Here is a 20,945-nt window from a genome sequence, read left to right as displayed (position 1 = left end):
TCAACAAACTGGACAAAGGGGACGGTTTATGGACAGAAATGTATCAAGGACAGCTGAAAGGGGAATAGAGAGAATAGAGGACAGGGGTAAAACACAGAGAGACAGTTGGATGTGGCCTGAGCCTGGCAGAGGCTGTCAGACAGGGAGGATGAGAGATACAAGAGGGATCTGGGACCATGAGATGGAGTAAGAGCACTTTTTGCATTTAGTTATCTTGATCAGAACAGAGTTAAAACATCAGGTCAGGCAATATGAATTAATGACTTATGGTCAGTGCGTCGTATAGTTGGTAATGCCATCAAATCAACTTGCATGATGTTCAGGACATATTCCCTGCATGACTGAGTTTATGGTGCCCTCTACAGGTGACAGTGATACACTAAAGTGAGAAAACTTGCTGTTGTGACAGAGAATCTGATGCACATTTAGCCTTCCTACAATACTGTCAGCAAACATCCAAAAATAAACTTTATATTCAGTGCAAAGAGTTGAAAGGAATTGAAATCAGTGAGCTTTGAGGCTTCTGCTCTATTATTGGACATTTGGTATAGAAATGAGCACAAAAGAATCCTCCAGCATCCAAAGATATCCCATTATATGAGAAGATCTGTGGCTCTTGAAGAATAATTAGACCGAGAACGGGAAACTGCTAATTGCACCAATCATTCTTCAAGTGTTCTCCCCGAGGCTGGCTCTTAGAGGGTGTAGAGAGGCTGAGAGGAACTGGACTCGTACCAAACACCTGGGGCCACAGCGGCCTACAAAAAGCCTGGTCCTCAGGCACGGTGTGTTAGATGAACACTGCGAGGATCACATCACACAGCAGAGGGCTGGACAGGAATTAAATCAGCAAAGATTATCTGGCAGTGGTTCAGTGGAACTATTTCAATAGAAGAAATGTGCAGTGGACTGTTTTAAAGAGATCTGAGCTGTCTAACATGAGCTATATTGTACTCTACCACTGGGTGTCATTATCGGGCTGAGAGACACAGTGAAGTCAGCTCCCATAGTTCAATGGACGACAGCTGTGGTTTTTTATAATGGTGTAGTAAATGTTTTGTTATGGAAAATCTGTCGGTATCAAAGATCATTTTGAGCACTTACAGCTATGCCACCTCATGATGCATTAACATGATTTATGACGATCCACACTGCTGTTTTACTTTCACAAAATTTATTTTGGCCCATGTGATGTTTGTGTTAAGTGTTAATTCTTTTACTGTATGCATGTATACAAGAGTAAACCATGATGGAAAAAATGAATGAATCTGAGAAGCACAACAGAATTAAAGGCCCGAAGGTATGGGCTGAAGGCACTGGAGCAGAGCAACACATTAAAACGAGTCCATCTACTTAGCAAGCCATTCAATCAACAAAGCAAAGTCTGCCAGTGAGAGGCCGGTGACTGCAGACTTGAGGAGCCAGACTGACCACATATTGGGATACTGAAGAGATTTGGAGTGGCCAAAGTCTTCAAAAAAAAAAAAAAAAAAACTTCTCCTTTTCCAGTTCGCTAGCCACACACACTGGGCCTTAAAGCCAAATCATCGTGGAGGGGGAGAGCCGAGAGGTCTTGGTGTCTGCCACTCTGTACTGCTACATAAAAAGAAGGTGAAGGATGCCGTGTGAGCAATTGGTTCCAATTGACAGAGGATTGGTCATGGTCAGCCTTCTGAGTGGAAATCCACGTGAGAATGTAGCATTTGGACCAGCAAGGGGCACAAGAGGCCAACAGCAGACAATGAGGGCACTCAGAGGAGTCTGGCTGCTGCAACATAGTGGGGCACAATCTTCTCTGATTTAACCCTTCATCGGCTGGTTATTCATTCAACTTAATACACCGAGGTGGAGCTCACGTGGCAGAAATGTAACAGAGTTAGTGAGTAACTCATCATAGTTCAGGTAACATAATGGTAAACTGTGAAAAAGTGTCTGAACCTCAATGCATCTCTTTAAATACCTTCTATATAACTAATTAAAGATAAAGGGAGGTCGACCCTGACAATTGTGTGATAGCAATAAAGATCAAAATCAAACACTTCAAGTTTTACATTAATTGAGTTAAAGCACCTCTGCAACCTTAAGAGGCGACCCAACCATTACCGTCCTTGTGACTTTTTCGCCAATTAGGCAGGTCTGAATGGGACCGGCTGCTTTCAAAGTCTCAGAGGTCCAGAGGGTCAGCGCTCAGTCACAGTCTGGTTGGAGAGGCTGTGTGTTTGAACCAACCACTAGTTGACAGGGCGGGGATGGGGTCAAAAGAGGTGGGGGTGAGTGATTGGTCGGGGTAAGGACTCCTGCCAGCTCTAAAAGAGGAGCCTTTTGTAGCCAAAACACTGGCCAGAGCAGCCTGGCCTTTCACAGCCCAGCCGCCCCGCTCCTCCAGGCCCACAACAGCTGATGACAAGGTCCCAGCTGCTAATTATCCGGCTGATGGAGAGTCACTGAAGTGGGACTGTCAGAGCGAGGGGTGGCCCTTGTGTCTGCAGTGGGATAAATTTGAGGGAGGGGGAAGGTTGGGGGATGAAAGAAGTTGGACTACAGGGGCAGGTATTTTTTTTTAAGTAGCTATCCACCAAAAAATCAATACTTCTGCCAGTCAAAGTTTGCACATTGTGATCTGTCCTGAGTGAAGGCAAAATTATTTTTACATGTGAATATTAGATAACATGTAAAATATATATAATCCATTTTAACTGGTCTTTCAGTTTTCTATCATTTGTGACACTCCAGCAACAACTAGACAGTAACAAATGAATTTAGTGGGGTCACATATCCAGTCTGGATCACCGAATGTACTCGACAGGGTCCTCAGTCCGGTTACTATGTAGTGACCAGTGCACCTTTCCACCGAGCGACTTTTTATGGATCCATGCTACAGCATCACCTGCCCAGAGGACACCGGCGCGGTACCTGTTGAATTCCATATGAAGTACTCTTTGGATTGAAGTTCTCGGGCTGAGAATAAGACAGACAGAGCTTTTTTTTTTACTTTCAGGGAACGTGTACACGGCAAAAAACATTTTGATATAAAACATTGTGAGCTTACATGTTACAATCCGTGGTTTGGCAGAGGAATAAACTTGCACTGAATGCTGGTCCACACAGCATCCAGACAGCGTCATGTCAGGCACCTTGAAATACAGCTGTGAGGATAACGGTGGATGTGTTAATCACTTAACAACCTAATGATAATAGATCCCGTAGCTGTTGAAAAGTTGTTGCGACATGCTGTAGCTGTAAATGAACGAGTCTGATCATGTGTCATGAGTCCTACAATTAAGATGGTCAATACATTAAGACCAGAGATATAGATTATCACTACACATATTAACTTACTTTGAGGTAAGCTGTAAGTTCTGTGCATAGGGGGTCAGTAGGTCCTGGCGCTGGTCCAGAGAAGGTGATCCTGCCCTCCATCGTGACCTCACGAGATTTAGGGAACTTTTGTCCTGCATATGAGTGAGAGAAATCTACATGTTAGTTTCTTTTTCAAATATACAGCTGAAGTTAGACTGTGAGTGTTTTTTTTTATTACACTCATGCTCTGGTGCGCAGTGCCTACCCAGGGTCCAGACAAGCAGGTTCTTCTCCTTTGAAACATCCAGTTGTCCGGAGCTCACCTTCATATCCACAACCCCCATCTGATCCCTACGCAAGGCACACACAGCCCACATGCGGTCATTAATCACAATTATTACAAACCATGCTGAACTTACTTTGCTGTACTTTTCAGTTCCAAAAACTATTATTATAACAATTATCAAATTTCATAGGTTCAACCTCATTCATCTGGGTTTTAAATAGAGATATTAACTCAGAGGCAAGTAATGAAAGCAGATTTGACACAGAAGAAGAAGTTTATCTTGATTGGACCATTTTTAAAATTAGAGAGTTTCAGCCTGTAAGAAAAGCCCACAGGGACAAATGTTCTTAAAGTGCATTTAATGTGAGAACCTGAAAGTAGAATCGTCTGCTGATATGATAAATGCTAAAAGGGTTGTTTCTGTGTAAAGAGCGAGAGTATTTTATCACATGGTTGTTTGAGATCTAGGTGTTGGAGAAACACTTTATTTATCTAAGGTGAGTTACTTAGTGCACTGTCATGAGACCAGGACAGGTGTTTTGCAGAGAAAACTGTGCAGCTTAAATGAAGATGCAGGAAGGTTCTGTTTAATATTAAATTAAGGCAAAAATTCTCAGCAAAAGATTTAAAAAAAAAAAGATAATCCCTGACGTTTCTTATGTTACTGTAAAATAAAGAATTATATCATTCATAGTCTTTTTTTATAACAAGCTGGAAGTGATTTCAGATTGTTTTTCTGGAATAACTAGGGAATGTGGACATCAGTACTTAAAAAGATTGTTCAACCTACTTGAAAATTACATTCATTAATTATCCATATTCCATATCTGTACGTTTTGATTTTGAGGCTCTTAAACCAGAATGGCATCCTAAAGAAGTGTCTGTATTTAGTTTGCCATAACATAAAGTTGATGTTAAAAGTGTTTTGATCGAAGAGACCTCTACCTTTAATTAGCTGGTAAGATCACAAGCTAACTCAAAGATGACACGGATAATGACGCACCAAACCTCTTTGCTCTAACAGGAAACACAAACTTATGAGTTCTCCCATCAAAATAATTCTCTCATCTTTTGCTGTTTACCTGTTAAAGAAGGGCAGGTGTGCTTCACAGTACTCAAAGCTATTCTTCACACTTTCGTGAAGTTTGAGGGTTACCAACACACGCAGCTGGTTCTCTTCTTCCTTCAGTTGATAGGATCCAAGGATAGGGGGAACAGGAACCTGTCGATCAAATTGGAAAAGTTAACATAGCAATACTAATGTGTGGAATTAGAAGTATGTAAGTAGGAGTTGTATGTCCTCTACCTGAGATGTGTAACTGCACAGTCTGAAAGGCTCCAGAGGAGGAGAGAAGGGGAACTTATATGGCCCAGAGAAAGCTGAGCCATCATAGTTATCTACGCTGCTGGCAGTCAGGATACTAGAATCCAGCGAGGTGACACAGGGATGCACCAGGATGTCCTGCAGCGGAGAACCATTTGGTGGCAGTGTGAGGGTCACTGTCACATTTGGGAGTACTCCCTCCACTTCACACTTTTGAAAGACGAGGGGAAAAAAATATGTTGAATAAAGGAAAAGTTAGTAAACAGCCAAAGATTTACTGTATAACATTATTTGCTTTCCTTTCCACTGTGAACTTACTTTGCACGTCACCGTGCCGAAAACATCCCAGAGGTCCTGTCTGCTGTGGTTGCCATACTGCATGGAGCGTACTGTTTCTATCAGTGCTACATTCACAACAGCCCGACCGCGGTGGAGCCCAGTCTTCCAGGCCGGCTGCTTCTGGTTCCCAGCAGGTGTGGGCATTGTGGGCGTAGCAGGTGCCCCCAGTACTGGCACATCCAGGGGTGTGCCAAGTGGACAAACCTGCAGGAGCACAGAGGGCAGCATTGCCAGGCGAGAAACCAGCCCCTCACCATCAGGCTTACTCCCCGAGCCGAGGAGAAAAGTCTGCAGGCCTTCCAGGAACGTGAGGCCCTGTGAGACAGACAGCAGGTTGGCAAGGGGTGGCCGTGGCTCAGGAGGGACATCCACTAAAGACAGGCAAGCCAGGATAAGAGGCCCTTGTGAGATGGCCAACACCGGCCAAAGTGTCCCCTTTCCAGGACCATCCACACGCAGCTCCAGGGCTGGTGACCGCTGGCGGTGAAGGCAATCATCTCTGAGAGCCACGTAAGACTTGTCCGAGTGTGAAAGGCCCAGCTCAGTGAGCAGGAGCTGCAGTACAGTGCTTTCCTCTGGGACTGCTACATATGAGGAACCTGCCAGGCGCTTCGCACGGTGCTCCACGGTGGAGAACCTCCTGTTGGGTGAGACACAAGACATTATAACACACAGCAGCCCGCCAGCAGTGTGACGGCAGAGGTTTTATGACTCCATACCGCTGCTCTATTCCTCTGTATTAAAGTTAACGGGAAGTGTATCAATGAGATCAATTATCAAACCTTGAAAAGCGTATCGACACATTTTCTCCCTTCTCGTGAGAAATAATCCACAAAGCACGCACGCTCATTTGTCCTGCTGCACTGAAGTCCTCAAATAATGGAAGATTCTGATTTACACATGTCAATAATCACATTTTGTCATACAATTGCTGAATTCAAATAATCCTGGCTGTGTGAATTATACTAACGCAGCGACCAACTTCCTGCTGTTGTTTCATGTGACAACAACCACCAATCAGCCGACATACGCGCTTGCGCACTTGCACGCAGCTAGCCCCACCCTACTCTCCCATACAGGAAGCTGGACTGCTAACCAGCTAGCTGTCAACAAAGGGCAAAACTGTACCAAATCAGCAAATCGATGTGGAAGTCGGCGGTGTTGCCGACACTGAGCTCCTTCTCCTGAATTGCATTTCACTACGCCGCCAGCTGAATCTTGAACATGGCGACAACTGCTCAGCTGTTCGAGGTAAAATGACCGGAGCTGTGTTAGCTGTCAGGTTAGCTAGGTTGCTAACTATCGGTAACGGTAGCTTAACGGTACCGTCTTTATTCATCCTCTCAGTGTGTAACTAAGGATTAATAATTACTCACAGGTGGGAACATGTTGGCGTCATGTTGTAAAAGACTACACAGAAAGCAGGTCGATTACTGTATATTTAGAGTCCTATAAATCGAGGAAATGACAATGTTATTGGCTGTTAGTTTGCATTGTCCCGTTAACGTCTTACCGGTTGTGTGCTTTTACCAATAATAATAATTTTAATAACTTGAGTGTTTGGCTGATCGTATTTAACCAGCAGCACACACTTTCTCTCCCCCAGGAGCCTTTTGACGCAGATGAGTATATTGAAAGGTTGGCATGGAGGACTCCTGGAGGAGGCTCCAAAGGAGGAGCTGAGGCATTTGACCCCAAAAGGTACTGTAGGAGCTTTTTAATAACATTTGCAGCACATATTTAAATTGCTCATGAATCTGAGGCAGTAGCTCAGTGGAATCCCATACCCCAGGTTTTAACCTTGTATTGTGACAGTATCACTGCAAATGTGGTACCTGCCCACTAAATACATTTCTGCGCTCTATTAGTTTAAAAACAAAACATTGGTGTTAACAAGTCAAGAGCATTGTTTTGAAAATGAACAACAGACAGATACTTTTCTGTGTAAACTGCTCTCAGAGCCATTGAACTTTATTTTCTTGCATGTAAATTTAGCTGGAACACTTATAGGAGTAACAAACTCAGTTCTCAGAAAGATGCTTTGTTCATGAATTTATAGTATTATAACTTCTTAATATGCAACACGGCTTTTCTACTCCTGTCCACTACTAGTGGAATCATCTCCATAACAATGCAACATCTTGGTATGACTTCATACTGTCCTTCTGGCCTGTTCCACAATGTAATTCATGCCCCAGCTTTTCATATTTTCACCTAGGTTGATTAGATGCTGAGATCAGGTCATGTAATGTTAATTAACCAGAAAATGCCTATCACTGTGCACGTTATTCCAATATCGTACTTGTTGATAACTTCTGAAGGGATCAAGCGCAAAGATGCCCATTTTTGAATTTGGTTTCAGAAAGTTCACTGGAAAACAATTAAATTGAAATTAAATTGAAAATCTTTTAATATAAATGATGATTTCTTCATTTACTGCTGCCACTATCAACTTGATAAATACTCTAAATGTAACGGTGTTAGTCCTTTTACACTTACGAAAGCTCATCTTGGTCTCCTCCATGCTCATTTAGTTTTTGATGGTTGGGTTTGAGAAATAATTTTTTTTTCATAGTATTTTCACTGCTTGTTGTTGTGTTTACACTTGGGGACCAAGTTACATCTCGTAAGCAAAAATGCCATAACAGTTTAACTGTACTGTAGATCCATCCTGCCTTATCTACTTCCTTCACAAAACTGTTGCCACCACCTCCTCGGAAGCTCTTAGCGAGGAGTCAGAGACAACATATCTGTGGAGGCCACCATACTGTGAGTCACCAACCAGGGAATGAGTGTCTATTGGGAAGGGATGGGAGATGTCTTTAAGCTGTAGCCAGTGCTGAGGGAATTAGTCAAGAGATTATACACTCATCATTTTGGGATGTTTCCTACTCTGTGAAATGTGGTGCTGACTTAGAACATTTGCTCTGCAGTCCTGATGACACTTAAAATGCAGCTGACGAAGCTGCTAGTTCCCAGAGCTTCTTAAGTCTGGGCACCCAGGAATTAAGCATCCGGTGCTATTCTGTATCTATTAACTATAACTGTGAGGTCAGTGGGACAGATTTAACCTTGTGTTCTGCAGTTACTCCTCAAGAGTAAGAGCAATATTTGTGTGTTTTACCTGATGTTTGATGATTTTTTTACTGGATCTACATACTTTCTCTCCTTTGTGTTAGGCTGCTGGAGGAGTTTGAGAACCACATAGAAGAGCTGAAGCAACTGGATGAGAGGATCCAGCGGCGGGTGGAAAAGCTTGAGCATCAGTGTCATCGTGAGGCAAAGGAATTTGCCCACAAAGTGCAAGACTTGCAGAGAAGCAACCAGGTGTGTTGTGTGGTAAAATATAACCGATAACATCAACACCTACCTGAATGTCTTTGAGCTTTAAAATATATTTATCATTAATTGCATCAGAATTTCTTAATCTTTACTCCATATCTCCACTGTTCTGTATCAATTCAGGTGGCCTTTCAGCATTTCCAAGAACTAGACGAGCATATAAGCTATGTGGCCACCAAGGTTTGTCACCTTGGCGACCAGCTGGAAGGGGTGAACACACCCCGGCAGAGGGCTGTGGAGGCTCAGCGTCTGATGACCTACTTCAACGAGTTCTTGGACGGAGACCTACGCAGTGACGTCTTCAACAACCCAGACAAGGTGAGTATGCTGCACACGTTCCTTCCATTCACTTCAGTGGAGGTGTGCGTCTGTGACCATTGACGAGGAGCCCTGCTGTGATACTGCTGGAGGTGAGAATGAACAGGATTAGGAGGTAAACCATCCATATTAATTTGTCAAGTTTATCCCTTTAGTTGGATCCCTCGGCTAATTTGGATTAATAAACTGTCATTTGCTGTCTGACAATAGCTGGCTGATTGACTCGCATGGATGTCAACATGCTCATGTCAACCCTAATTGCATTTACAGTAGGTTGTCTGGGAGCAAGAATTTAGTTGGTCCTCAGCTTTGTGTCGCATTACAGCAGCAAAGAGCTTGTGGCATGATGGTACATGTAAGGGCGGCAATAACATGGATGCTGGGAGATGAGGTGCACACTTTGACATAGTTCCTGCCTACACAGAGGCCATGTTGATGTTAGACAAGTGACCCCTGAAAGTTGGATTTTGCAGTTTTGTAAGTGACAACGAGAGATTGGGATGCTTTAGATTAATTCCTGTTAGTAGGAACATCATTAGTGGATGCAGAGCAGTGAGTCTCGGGGTCAATCCCAGAGACGAGAGCTGGAGATGGAGCTAGTTTTCTGGAGAGGCATGCAGAAATATCTGGCCAGATTCCTTTTCCTGAGCATACCTCCAGACGAGGGGGAAAGAGGAAAGCTGCAAGTGAATAGCTGAAGGGGGGTGGCTTTGCTAATCCTTCTGAAAGGGAGGGCTGGGCCGCCAGCGTGGAGACAAGTGCTGCTAAACCCTGACTGCAGGGAGACGGCTACATTACTTACATGGGATTTAGCTAATCTTAGCTGGGGGACAGATACTTAGAAAACCTTCGCCGAGCAGAAAGGCTGGATCCTCCTCACGGGAGCAGAGTAATGATGTTAGCTGAGGCAGGCATCTGCGGGAACAGAGGAGTTGCGGACGGCGGGCCTTTCGTAGGTCTGGGGCTTTTTCAGCCAGCGTGTATGTCAGGAGGGGCGGGGGGGAGGGGGGTTCTCGACAGGGTCCCCTTTTTTTAGACAGATATCCCTGGCCGGACAGATTATTGAAGGCGATTTAGACTCCTGTGGGATTACAGCCCATTCAGAAAAGGCATGCCAATAAAGAGTTGGATGTGCTGCTAAGTCAGGACTGCTGCTGTTGCTGCTGCCGATGCCCAGGTGAGCGCAGCCTGTCTGTTATCAGCTCCCTGTTCAACACGGGGAGGTGGAGGAGGGCTGCTCTAAGATGATGATCCCCCAAGTGGAGACACTGCCGGCGGCCTGCCCGCTTTCTGTCTGGATGTCCACCTCTCATGGTCCTGTCGTGCTCTCTCTCTTTTCTCCTCACCTGACATCTCTCTCTCTCTTTTTCTCTCTCTCGCTCTCTCTCGCTCTCTCTCTCTCCCTGACACACACACTCTCACACACTGTCCCTTTCCCCTTCAGATTAAGGAGGCTGCTGATATCATTCAGAAGCTGCATCTCATTGCCCAGGAGCTGCCATTCGACAGGTGAGTCAGGCATCCTGGAGGCAGCTTTAGACAAGAGCACTGTCTAACAAGGGGAATGTGGTGTATTAGAGGTGTCGACTATTCCTCACAGTGTAAGCCCATCGCAGAAAGTATTTAAGCATTTAAATTCAGTATCAGTATGTTTCTAGAAATAAAATGCACGTTAACATTTAACATTAATAGTGAGATGTTATTTGTAATTGTCCAATTTATTGTGTTTTTCTCTGACAGATTTGCAGATGTCAAGGCAAAAATCGCTAGTAAGTTTGTAACAAAACTCATTATGCACCGTTATCTGCACTGCAAAGTCCCTATTGAAAAATACAATAAAAGTTGGCTACAAATGATAATATTATTTTTGTTTTTCTTTGTGTTGTTTTTTTTTGCGTTTCTATCCAGGTAAGTACCATGACCTGGAGCGGCAGTTAATCCAGGAGTTCACCGCTGCCCAGCGCAGGGGTGAGATTGGACGTATGCGGGAGGTTGCAGCAGTTCTATTACATTTCAAGGTGACTTGGAAGGACTTGTTGTCTACATTTGATTTTTGTATATATTTGACATGATTTACAGTCTTGAGAGTGATAATTGACATGGCCACTTGATTATACATGTTGTTCTGAACTAACGCCACTTGAGTTAAAAGTAACTCCTGTGTCTTTTTTTGTACTAGGGCTATGCACATTGTGTGGACGTCTATATCAAGCAGTGTCAGGAAGTGAGTGTAAAAAGTTTCTCTTGTACATCATATTCCACTTTTTGAGGGCCGGAAATATCCACAGTCTCTTGGTTAACCCTTTCTTCTCTCCCTAGGGGGCCTACTTGAGGAATGATGTGTTTGAGGACACTGCAATCCTCTGCCAGAGGGTCAACAAGCAGGTGGGCGAGGTCTTCAGCAGCCCAGAGACTGTCATGGCCAAACTCATCCAGAACATCTTTGAGAACAAATTACAGGTATTTCTACTGCTTCTCATTTGCTGAGTGTTATGTAGACGTGCCTCATCTGTCATGTTATATTTGACTGGCTTTGTGTCCGCAGGCCCATGTTAAGGAAAAACTGGATGGGACTCGACACTCTGATGTGGAACAGTACCTCAAAAACCTCTATGACCTTTACACCAAGTAATTAACTTGTTTACTTTTTTTTTTTTTCACTTCCTGTCTTCACGGGACCTTTCTGCTTTTATTTTGACACACTTTTCTTTACACATTGTCCAGGACCACAGCATTGGCCACGAAGCTAACAGAGTTCAACCTTGGCTCAGACAAGCACACCTTCCTGTCCAAGCTGATAAAGAGCATTTTCTCCTCCTACCTGGAAAGTTACATTGACATGGAGAGGGAATACCTTCGCACTCGAGGTGCCATGATTCTGCAGAGATACTATGACTCCAAGAACCACCAGAAACGCCCAGTTGGCACTGGCAGGTTAGTTCTTGGTTTGTTTTCACAAAATGACAGATTATTATTTAGATACTTTAAAAATCTCTTTTACACGATGATAAGATGTAATGCACAAAAATAATCTCAATCTACATCCTACTACAGTATTCAAGAGCTGAAGGAGCGTATCAGACAGCGCACCAACCTTACCCTGGGCCCTAGCATTGACACCCATGGGGAGACCTTTCTGTCCCCGGAGCTGGTTGTTAACCTGCTGCAGGAGACACGCCATGCCTTTGAGAGATGCCACAGGGTGAGGCTACTCTGCTGTGTTTAGCTTGGAGGAGAGGTGTGTACTAATGAAGAATTTTTGAGAAAAGCAGTTTTGAAAAAGTTATGTATCATCTTTACTTCTGGTTGGGGTGACACAGCTTTCAGACCCCTCTGACCTGCCCAAGAATGCCTTCTCAATTTTCCTGCTGCTGGTTGAACATCTGTGTGTGGACCACATTGACTACGCCCTGGAGATCGGCCTGTCAGGTACATCCAACCGAGCTCATTTCAACCATAATGTCGACATGCTGTTTACATGTTGCTGTGCCGTGTGTGCTTTGCAGAACCTAGAGACCAGCCTACTCTCCCCACCACCCTAAACATGAGACAGCTAAAACTAACTATGCCTTCAGGTAGACCCTGTCAGCTCATAACAGCAGATTCTCAGTCAACCAGCTGACAAAGAACAGAACAGAATACACAATACACAAAAGAAGATGGCCTTTGAAACATCAACTTGACAATGCAGCATATGAGTTGAAACCTTCAAGCCTGTTTCCCTTCAGGCTACATCCAAATCAGTGACTCCACCCCCGTTGTTTTGTCTTTGACACCTGAAGGCAAACGCCTGCTGTCGCATCACTTATTGCAGTTAGTTACATGTGCCTACTGTCTATAGCCTTTCACTTTGTCAGGGACTAGATGAAGCTTGTTGCTATGGACACCATTCACTGCTGTAACCAACAGATTTTGTGGTAGTTACCAATTGTAAAAAAGATACAAAAAGGTAAACATCCAAGTTACCTCACTGTGAAGCAGGTTGTGTGTCTGGCATTTCTTTACATTCTGTATGTGGCTGTATAATGTGGAGACAGCTTATCATTTTCAGGCAGCTGCAGTGGAACTAAACACGTATTTGGTATCATCCAGTGGTCGATTCATAAGGTACATTTTGCATTGAAGGAATGCATCACTGATGTCGCCATGGTTTGATTACTTTCTCCTCACTGTCTGATGCTGAAGCAGAGCATTACTGGGAACGAGGATCTCTGTTTGATGCATTGTATTTCTGTAATGTCGACCCATAGAGAGCAGGCAATAGCAGGTTTTTGTTCAGTTGTTCTTTTACCTGCCCTCTGGTTTATTGTCTGGATGTGTTTTTCTCTTTCTTTTATCTACAGCAATTCCTTCAGCAGATGCCAAGAATGCCAACCTGTACTTCCTGGATGTGGTTCAACAGGCAAACTCTATCTTCCACTTGTTTGACAAGCAGTTTAATGACCAGCTAATGCCTCTAATAAGGTCAGTTAAGGGTTCAACTCATATTATTTAGTATTTAGTTATTATATACCTCCTGCCTCTCATAGAGACGTCATTTTTAGATGAAAGGGGGTCCTCTGATTTTACCTTTTTAAATTTGTTTCACAGCTCATCTCCAAAGTTGGCAGAGTGTCTGCACAAGAAGAAAGAGGTGATTGAACAGATGGAAGTGAAACTGGACACAGGAATTGACAGGTCAGTATGTTTATAACAGGAGGCAAACTACTGTCACGTGAGATGTGTTTTATCTTTTGTAAGTGAAAACTAAAACCCTTAATGAAACAGCAAATAGCATTTAAAACAGAGTATTTCTACACATAGAACACTGAACTGCATGGTGGGGCAAATGAAGCACATCTTGGCAACAGAGCAGAAGAAGACTGACTTCAGGCCTGAGGATGAGAACAATGTCATGATCCAGTATACTACAGTAAGACACACAAGGCCTCCACCTCCGAGTTCGCATGCAAAACAAAACAAATCAGCAAATGCAACTTGCAAATCACTTACTGCACATGTGTGGATCTTGTTCTTAGACTAAGAACTGTGTTGTTGTTTTGTCAGCATCTTGTGATGTTTCCCCGTGTGTATTTCTGCCCGACAGGCCTGCTCCAAGGTATGCGCCTACGTCAGTCGGCAGGTGGAGCACGTGCGGAAGTCCATGGATGGCAAAAATGTGGACACAGTCCTGACGGAGTTGGGCGTGCGTTTCCACCGACTCATCCATGAGCACCTACAGCAGTACAGCTACAGCTCTATGGGAGGCATGCTGGCCATCTGCGACGTGGCTGAATACCGACGATGCGCCAAGGACTTCAGGGTGAGCAGGGGGGCATAGGTCCAGGATGCACTGGACACAGGGCAAAACATGGTTCTTCCTGCAAAGACTCTACCTGTGTTTGTTATTGAATAAACTGCTCAGGTCAATCCAGGTGAATGTTATTAGCCTTTGCTAATAAGGACGCCCACTAACGATTTTTTTCATCATTCATTTTTTTTTTAATTTTTCATTAAATGTTTAGTCTATAAAATATGGAAAAAATAATAAGGACAAATTGCATTGCAAATTCCCGCAGTCTAAAGTGTTATTGTCCAGTTACTTTGTGACAGCAGCTGTTACAAGACCAGCAGGGAATTATTTTATTATCATATAATTAATATGATATGGAAAAGCTGCACATTATAATGTAGGGGACCCCGGAAACCACAAATATTAAGATCCAAAAAAAATTCTTGTTGCTTAATTTTCTGCTGATCCACTGATCAATTAATCGACTAATCCTCTCAGCACTCAAAGTCTAAATGTCTAAAGGTTGGCAAAACCTTGTTTTTCAAGCATCGAAGATAAAAAATACAGTTTCTTATGCCTCCTCATGTCCCTTTAGTGCACTAAAGTTACAATACAAAGAAATCTGTGATCCATCATTTAGAGCCATTGCCATGACAGCCTTACGTGTGTGCTCTCGTACTTGACAGTTGTGTTTTTGTGACTCTGTCCCCCAGGTCCCTCTGGTGCTGCAGCTCTTCGACACACTCCACGCCCTCTGTAACCTCCTGGTGGTTGCCCCTGACAACCTGAAGCAGGTCTGTTCAGGTGAGCAGCTCACCAATCTGGACCGGAACCTTCTGCACGCCTTCGTCCAGCTCAGAGTGGACTACCGTTCAGCCAGACTGGGCCGACACTTCAGTTAGTGAATGATTCACTTCACTGCCCTCCGTCCAGTAACCCATGCTTTGATGAGATAATGCACCTTGAAGATACCCATCCCTGTTTCAGAGAATGCATCGGTCTGGCCCCAGCATACAGACTTCACTGGGATTGCTTTATACATCATGGAGACAGAGGCTACTACTCCTTGAATGTGGGAAATGTGCATTTTACCAATTTATTTCTCCAAGCTGAAGAAATTTAAATATCTATTGACTTAAGATTTAATTTGTTTTTAATTACTAATCCATCACCAAGCCACATGGCTATGATTTCTGACATATTATAAGTAAATGGACAACCTTGAATTCTGTGCTTATGAAAAAGGAAATTTTTTTTGATTGTGCCAAATATATAAATTCTGTGGCTGCACTTGTGCGCAAGAATAGACCCTAAAGCTGGTGTAAAGGGAGACTGTCAACAGTTACACTGTTAAGTCAAACATCAGGCCAGCAGTAGCACTGTCTTTTGGGAACAGCTTTCCTTTGTAATGAACTGTAGAGAACAGAGACAGCCTGACCAAGCATGAGATAGCGCTCTGTCTGGCTAAGAGAGACACATGACCACCTCTCTAACCTCTGGGCTCTGACCACAAAGTAAAGGTCAAGAGGCCATCACAGAGAACTGTGATCTGAACTAGAAACAGGTCTGAGACCCTCTCTGGAGGTTTGGGTGGTCCCTTCTTAAGCTCAGATGACTGGTGTGATGGGTCACTGAGTATGTGTCACTGTAATTGCACAGATCAACACTTGCTCTTCCAGCGGTGCACACAGTCCAAAGGCATTTTTGACTGGATCTGCAGTGTTTCTGGGTCAGGAGACATTGAAATGTTGACCTCCGATGATTAGGGAAACAAACTAGAGGGGACTTCTTCACACAGGGCTTTTTGGAGGTTTACAGTCACTGTCTTCTGCACTAAGACAGAAGACAGATCATGTCAAGGATGCCAGAAACTGTCTCCTACGCAAAGCTGCTCCCACTGTACTGCTGTTTACCTTAATTAGTGACTCATTAAAAAAAGATGTTGCATTTTGTTACTGTCCCTCCTCTAAATATCCTTCATAAATGTGGAGCTGTGAATCAAAAGTTCCTCCAGTTCTCTCGTGAATGTCACTTTCAAAGTGAGATGAAACAGTCTTCCTTTCTATAGAAGTCATCAAGTATTCATGGGAATTCTTGCCACTAGAGTAAAGTTCTTTCTTAGACTTCAGGAAGTGAGCGGAGCCAGAGGGGATTAGATATCTACGAGTTGATGAATTGTGTGCAGTAGTCATGGACTGGGGGAGAGCTGGGGAGATAGAGACGCCTGAGAGCTCAGTTCCAGCTCCGGCTGGTTAGTGTTGTGTAGAAGGTACACACAGTGCTGTGCAAGTTCAAACAACATAATTAATTAGGTTAATATTAATATTATCAATGCCACATAAATTCAATTCTCTCAGCCCTAATCACAACTGGATAGCTTGTAAAAATTATTTTGTTAGGCCCTGATGCAAACAGTGGGTCTTTTCCAAACATTTGAAAACTATTTGTTTTTGCGGCGATTAATGTACGCGGTGCAGGAAGGGGTTGGGGGAGAGGAGCCGGGCCAGGGACGATAACTGGTGTGGAGACGGAGGCAGAGGCGCAGCCTGGCCCCAGGGACTCCCGGCACAGGCACATGGAAGAGGGGGAGGGATGTGTTTTTTGGGGTGGGTGTTTGAGCAGGTGGAGGGGATTAGTAATACTGTCAACACTGGAGAGCTGGATAAGACTGTCCTCTCTTACTCGTCAGTTTGAGCAGCTCTTGCATACACATTCAGACACATAAAGACGCCAACACATACAAACACAGGGGCGTCAGGACAGGAGAGGGAAACTTGTCTGTGGTTGAACTGACCACGGACAAGTTGTTCATGTTCCACCATTGAGTCCGCTTCTTGTTGAGGCTTTTTCCCGCAGTAGGAGTTTTACTCATTCACATCCTTCCAGGAAACCAACACCACTCAATAAGCACCTGCAGTATACTGCATTTCCCCCAGTCATTCAGATACTAGGAAACCTTCCTAATATCAATATAACAATAATAATATGTTTAGCCTTGAATTAGTCCTTGTAACATGACCCCTATCAACATACCTACAGTATCAGTCTGCAATGCGATGCTCTTTGCTCTGTGCAGCACAGGAAAATACGAATGTAGAATTAAACTATGTTCAGTTAACATTGTCAATGTGTTTAAGCTATAACCAATGAGGCCACAACCCAAATGTTTTGAAGATACAGAAGAGTGTAAATCACCCGATCTTTACATTTAAATATGACCTTATCATGTGCTGACTCAGGCATCCTGAGTCAAACACTGTGTAAAAACACTCCAGCCTCCATATTCAAGTTAAAATTAAAAATACTGCAACTGAATCCCCTCCTCCCCTTGACCACAGGACACCCTCATTTATTTACCCTTTTTCATTCATCTCCCTCTCTTCTTCTCCTCTACCAAATCATCAGCCATACTTTCCTGTTTGTCCACTCTTTCTGCACACCCAGTCTGTCCTCCCAACATCCCGTAAATCCTTGCTTTCGGCGCGTTGCTGCTACCCCAAATAGGCCGGCCCTCCCTCTGCCTCCTGGAGCACTGACAATAAAGCATTACAGCAGTCAATCCATGTCAACAACAGCTTTGCTTAATTCCTGCTAAACACGTTTAAACTAAATCTTCACCTAATGATGCATAATGATTTGCTCTTTAGTGTGCCGGCGGCTCATATCAATTTCGTTGGTTTATTTTACCCACCATCAGAAAGATGACTCAGGTGGTCTCGCTGTAGCAGACTGGGATGGTATTAAGGATCCCCCCCTGTTTGAAATTAGTCAGGTAATTTTTACCGCACACACACTGCACTGAGTGTGTTGCTCTCATACAGGTCACGTCGCCTGAGTTTAATATCCAGGTAGGTGTCGCTGGTTCTTAACTATTTTCAGACATAACAAAGTTCTGCATTTATAAATCATACAGCAGATGTGATCCGTGTCAAATGTGTAACTGTAAGAAACAAATCATGAAAAATAATACTGTAGAAATTGGTGTATATAAAGTGGATATGCACAGAAAGCACTTGTGGTCATTTTCAAATCCATTCTTCAGGATTTCTCTTTGAGAGACTTTCATGGCGTGGGCAGGCAGCCAGGCTCTCTGATGTGATGCAGATGTTGCCCCGGCCTTGACCTCCTGCCCATACGATGCCGGGGCCAAAATGGCACAGGTGCCGCACCACCTTCAGTCTTGGGCAGCCGGGAGCTGCACTGTGCAGGATGTGAACGGTGCCAACTCTCATCCTTTGCTCACTTTTCTCATTATTACGAAACTCTCCCTTGATTCCTGCAATCATACACCGCTGTCCTTTTGATGATGCTAAACTAGTGTGTTTGTCCTTTTTTTTTTTCCCCTCACCCTCCCCCACGCTATCTCTCCTTTAAAAACACTATTAATTCTCTGCCATAGTGGAGTGTTTTCCAGTGCTATTTCCTGGCCCGGTGCCTGTGCCTTGCTCTCTCTTGGCTGGGTTTGTCTGGTTGACTGCTCCACAGGAACAGACTGGCACTCTAGCTGAGGGCTCCAGGGTCTGCACACACAATCCACTAAACATGTCTCTGTGTGAGAAGCTGCACTTATTCCTAAATATGAAGAAAGACTCCAGACTTCAAAATATAAGTACATTTTATATTATTATACTTTGTAATGTGCTAATATTATGTTTAATTAATAATATCCTGTATCATTAGTAGCTGTAGTATAATCTTTGGTATTTGTAGCATAATTAAAAGTGCAAAATGAATCTTTCCCTTCTTTCTATTATAATATGGATGCATGCTTAAATACATGCAACACATTCCACTGACTGACAAATTGGCACATGTCGTACGAGTACAGTGCACATTAAAATGCATACAGTACACACTACATATTAAAATCACACAGTGACAGTATAAAGAACAAATTGATTCTGATGGTTGAGGGACTTCAGTGCTTAACACATTCACTCACAGGGCAAACAAACATCTGTTACATTTGTAAGGCCTATGGCCCTCCTAACCCACTGATGTTGAACCAAGCCTGCACATATGCCAGAGAAACAAATGAGGTCTCTCTCTCCTCCACTGAAGATGAAACACTGCATCACCAAAGCATGTGCATTTGTCTAATCAAGCTTTTGCCTGTGGCTACATTGAATGTAAATGAATAGGCTTGTGTGTGCCAGCCTCTATTTCTGTTCAGACTGGCTGGTGTTTGATGATGAAATGGTGCGGTGAACATCAGACAGAAGGGGGCACTAGTGCTCCAGTGTTGCTCTCCTCCCCTGTGGAGCCCTCTCTTCCTCAGAGCTCCTCACAATGGGGATCTGCCTGTGGGGGGAAATGTTGCTTTTTTAGGGTCTGTGAGCCCATATCCCTTAATCCCCAGCCATGATTGACAATCATGATTTAGGGTATATGGTGTCCCATTCTAATCCACGAGCAATGATTTCATTTGCATACCTTCCGTACGTGGCCTCATTTTGGAGGAAACGGCTGCCTTTGTAAGTGATACAGAAAGAGAGAGGGAGAAAGCCGAAGACAGTGAGTGCAAGATAGAGAATAAGGAGGAGAAAGAGAATGGATGGGGGAATGTTTGTGTTTTTTTCTTCTTTTTTTGCCAGAAGGAAGATGATAGCGGTCTCCATGCCCAACCAAACCTTCCCCATATATATGCCTTTCCTCTGCAGCACTTTCCCCTGACACACAGTCACACACACAATGCATAAGCATGAGCATATTCAAACTCTCAAGCACAGTCACAAGTACATTCAGAAATGTAAAGATGTATGGAGAGGCAAGAACACAGAGGAACACACAGAGATGCTCCCTCACACGATGCAAAACTAAATTGCTATTTGCTCATTTTATAACCAAGTCAGGCTTAATTATAATCATGGGAGTTTGGGAGTTACCGTATAATCTCTAGAAGGTATTAAGAATTACCCAGAGCACACCACAGTGAAAAAGAAACAAATACAAATACGTACAATTATTTCCCAGTCATAACACCCAGGGGAGTTGGAATCAAATAATGCTCAGTGTTTGGTATGCCCACAGAGACCATTCATCCTCGCTTTTATCTAGTGAGGAAGTGGAACACAAGTGAAACACTGGATAAAAGGTCAAAAGGGTCACATCTAAATGCGAAGTAAAGGTACAATGATAAAGATATACAAGGTAAGATGCATTTATTTTATCCTCAGATACAATCTAACACTGAATCATCATTTTGACTTGCGTTGGTTCAAATTAATTATGTGTCCTGTCTTTTATACTTTTTGATAATGTACATAAAGTCATTTTAAATAATGAGTAAATATATATAAATGCAAAATTCCAACACTTTTTATTTGTAGTTGGTGGGATTGCTGTGTAAGCACTATATGTTGTTTGCAGGTTTAAGTTCTCTTTATTTAATTACAGTAAATCAATACTGAAAAATGAATTTGGAATTCTATATATATGTATATATATAACTTGTAATTATATGTTATACTTTTCTGTTATTTAAAAAAATCAGAAGCAATTATTTGCTTTGAAATGAAAGTTTTACATTCTCAGAAGGCATTATTTAGATTCAGGGTGTGGGGTAATATTAAAATTACTAATAATAAATATTAGTTTTTAGTTTAGTTTATTATATTTTTTCCTGACCTTTAGTAGACATCCAAAAGTTCATAAAAGATACCAAATATATTAGGTTGTATTTGGATAGAATGGTGCAGAAAATATGTAAAACATTTCAACTTGATAAAATGGTGTAGGAATACAAAAACATATGTAAAAGTATT

The 20,945-nt window shown here is 43.1% G+C and overlaps 2 protein-coding genes across 2 annotated transcripts; one reads left to right on the top strand and one right to left on the bottom strand.

The window, feature by feature from the left end:
• Positions 1 to 1,157: 1,157 nt before the first annotated feature.
• Positions 1,158 to 6,248, bottom strand: ap5m1 (adaptor related protein complex 5 subunit mu 1). The gene is made up of 8 exons (XM_056393266.1): positions 6,032 to 6,248; positions 5,229 to 5,889; positions 4,893 to 5,120; positions 4,669 to 4,808; positions 3,566 to 3,651; positions 3,340 to 3,452; positions 3,050 to 3,146; positions 1,158 to 2,958 (listed from the first exon to the last, which is right to left on the bottom strand). Exons 1-8 carry the CDS (start codon positions 6,097 to 6,099, stop codon positions 2,876 to 2,878), a joined length of 1,476 nt encoding a protein of 491 aa, XP_056249241.1. The 5' UTR covers positions 6,100 to 6,248; the 3' UTR covers positions 1,158 to 2,875.
• Positions 6,249 to 6,328: 80 nt separating this feature from the next.
• Positions 6,329 to 16,133, top strand: exoc5 (exocyst complex component 5). The gene is made up of 18 exons (XM_056393265.1): positions 6,329 to 6,500; positions 6,856 to 6,950; positions 8,429 to 8,576; positions 8,715 to 8,909; positions 10,354 to 10,418; positions 10,650 to 10,678; positions 10,818 to 10,927; positions 11,089 to 11,133; positions 11,229 to 11,369; positions 11,455 to 11,537; positions 11,634 to 11,843; positions 11,964 to 12,111; positions 12,230 to 12,338; positions 13,253 to 13,373; positions 13,500 to 13,586; positions 13,713 to 13,821; positions 13,996 to 14,211; positions 14,895 to 16,133. The coding sequence occupies exons 1-18, from the start codon at positions 6,474 to 6,476 to the stop codon at positions 15,081 to 15,083; spliced, it is 2,127 nt and encodes a 708-aa protein (XP_056249240.1). The 5' UTR covers positions 6,329 to 6,473; the 3' UTR covers positions 15,084 to 16,133.
• Positions 16,134 to 20,945: the final 4,812 nt, after the last annotated feature.

This window comes from Seriola aureovittata, chromosome 13 (assembly GCF_021018895.1).
Source record: "Seriola aureovittata isolate HTS-2021-v1 ecotype China chromosome 13, ASM2101889v1, whole genome shotgun sequence".
In the NCBI taxonomy this organism is placed as follows: Eukaryota; Metazoa; Chordata; class Actinopteri; order Carangiformes; family Carangidae; genus Seriola; species Seriola aureovittata.
The sequence above is the reverse complement of the archived record's forward strand: the minus strand, read 5'-3'. Positions and strand labels throughout refer to the sequence as shown.

Coding starts and splice junctions, on each gene's coding strand:
- ap5m1 (XM_056393266.1), bottom strand. CDS start 6,099: ATGAGCGTGCGTGCTTTGTGGATTATTTCTCACGAGAAGGGAGAAAAT. Junction 5,890..6,031: donor GTGTCGATACGCTTTTCAAG/GTTTGATAATTG, acceptor CTCACCCAACAG/GAGGTTCTCCACCGTGGAGC. Junction 3,453..3,565: donor CCTGCTTGTCTGGACCCTGG/GTAGGCACTGCG, acceptor ACTCATATGCAG/GACAAAAGTTCCCTAAATCT.
- exoc5 (XM_056393265.1), top strand. CDS start 6,474: ATGGCGACAACTGCTCAGCTGTTCGAG. Junction 12,339..13,252: donor CCTGGAGATCGGCCTGTCAG/GTACATCCAACC, acceptor TTTTATCTACAG/CAATTCCTTCAGCAGATGCC. Junction 13,587..13,712: donor CTGGACACAGGAATTGACAG/GTCAGTATGTTT, acceptor TTCTACACATAG/AACACTGAACTGCATGGTGG.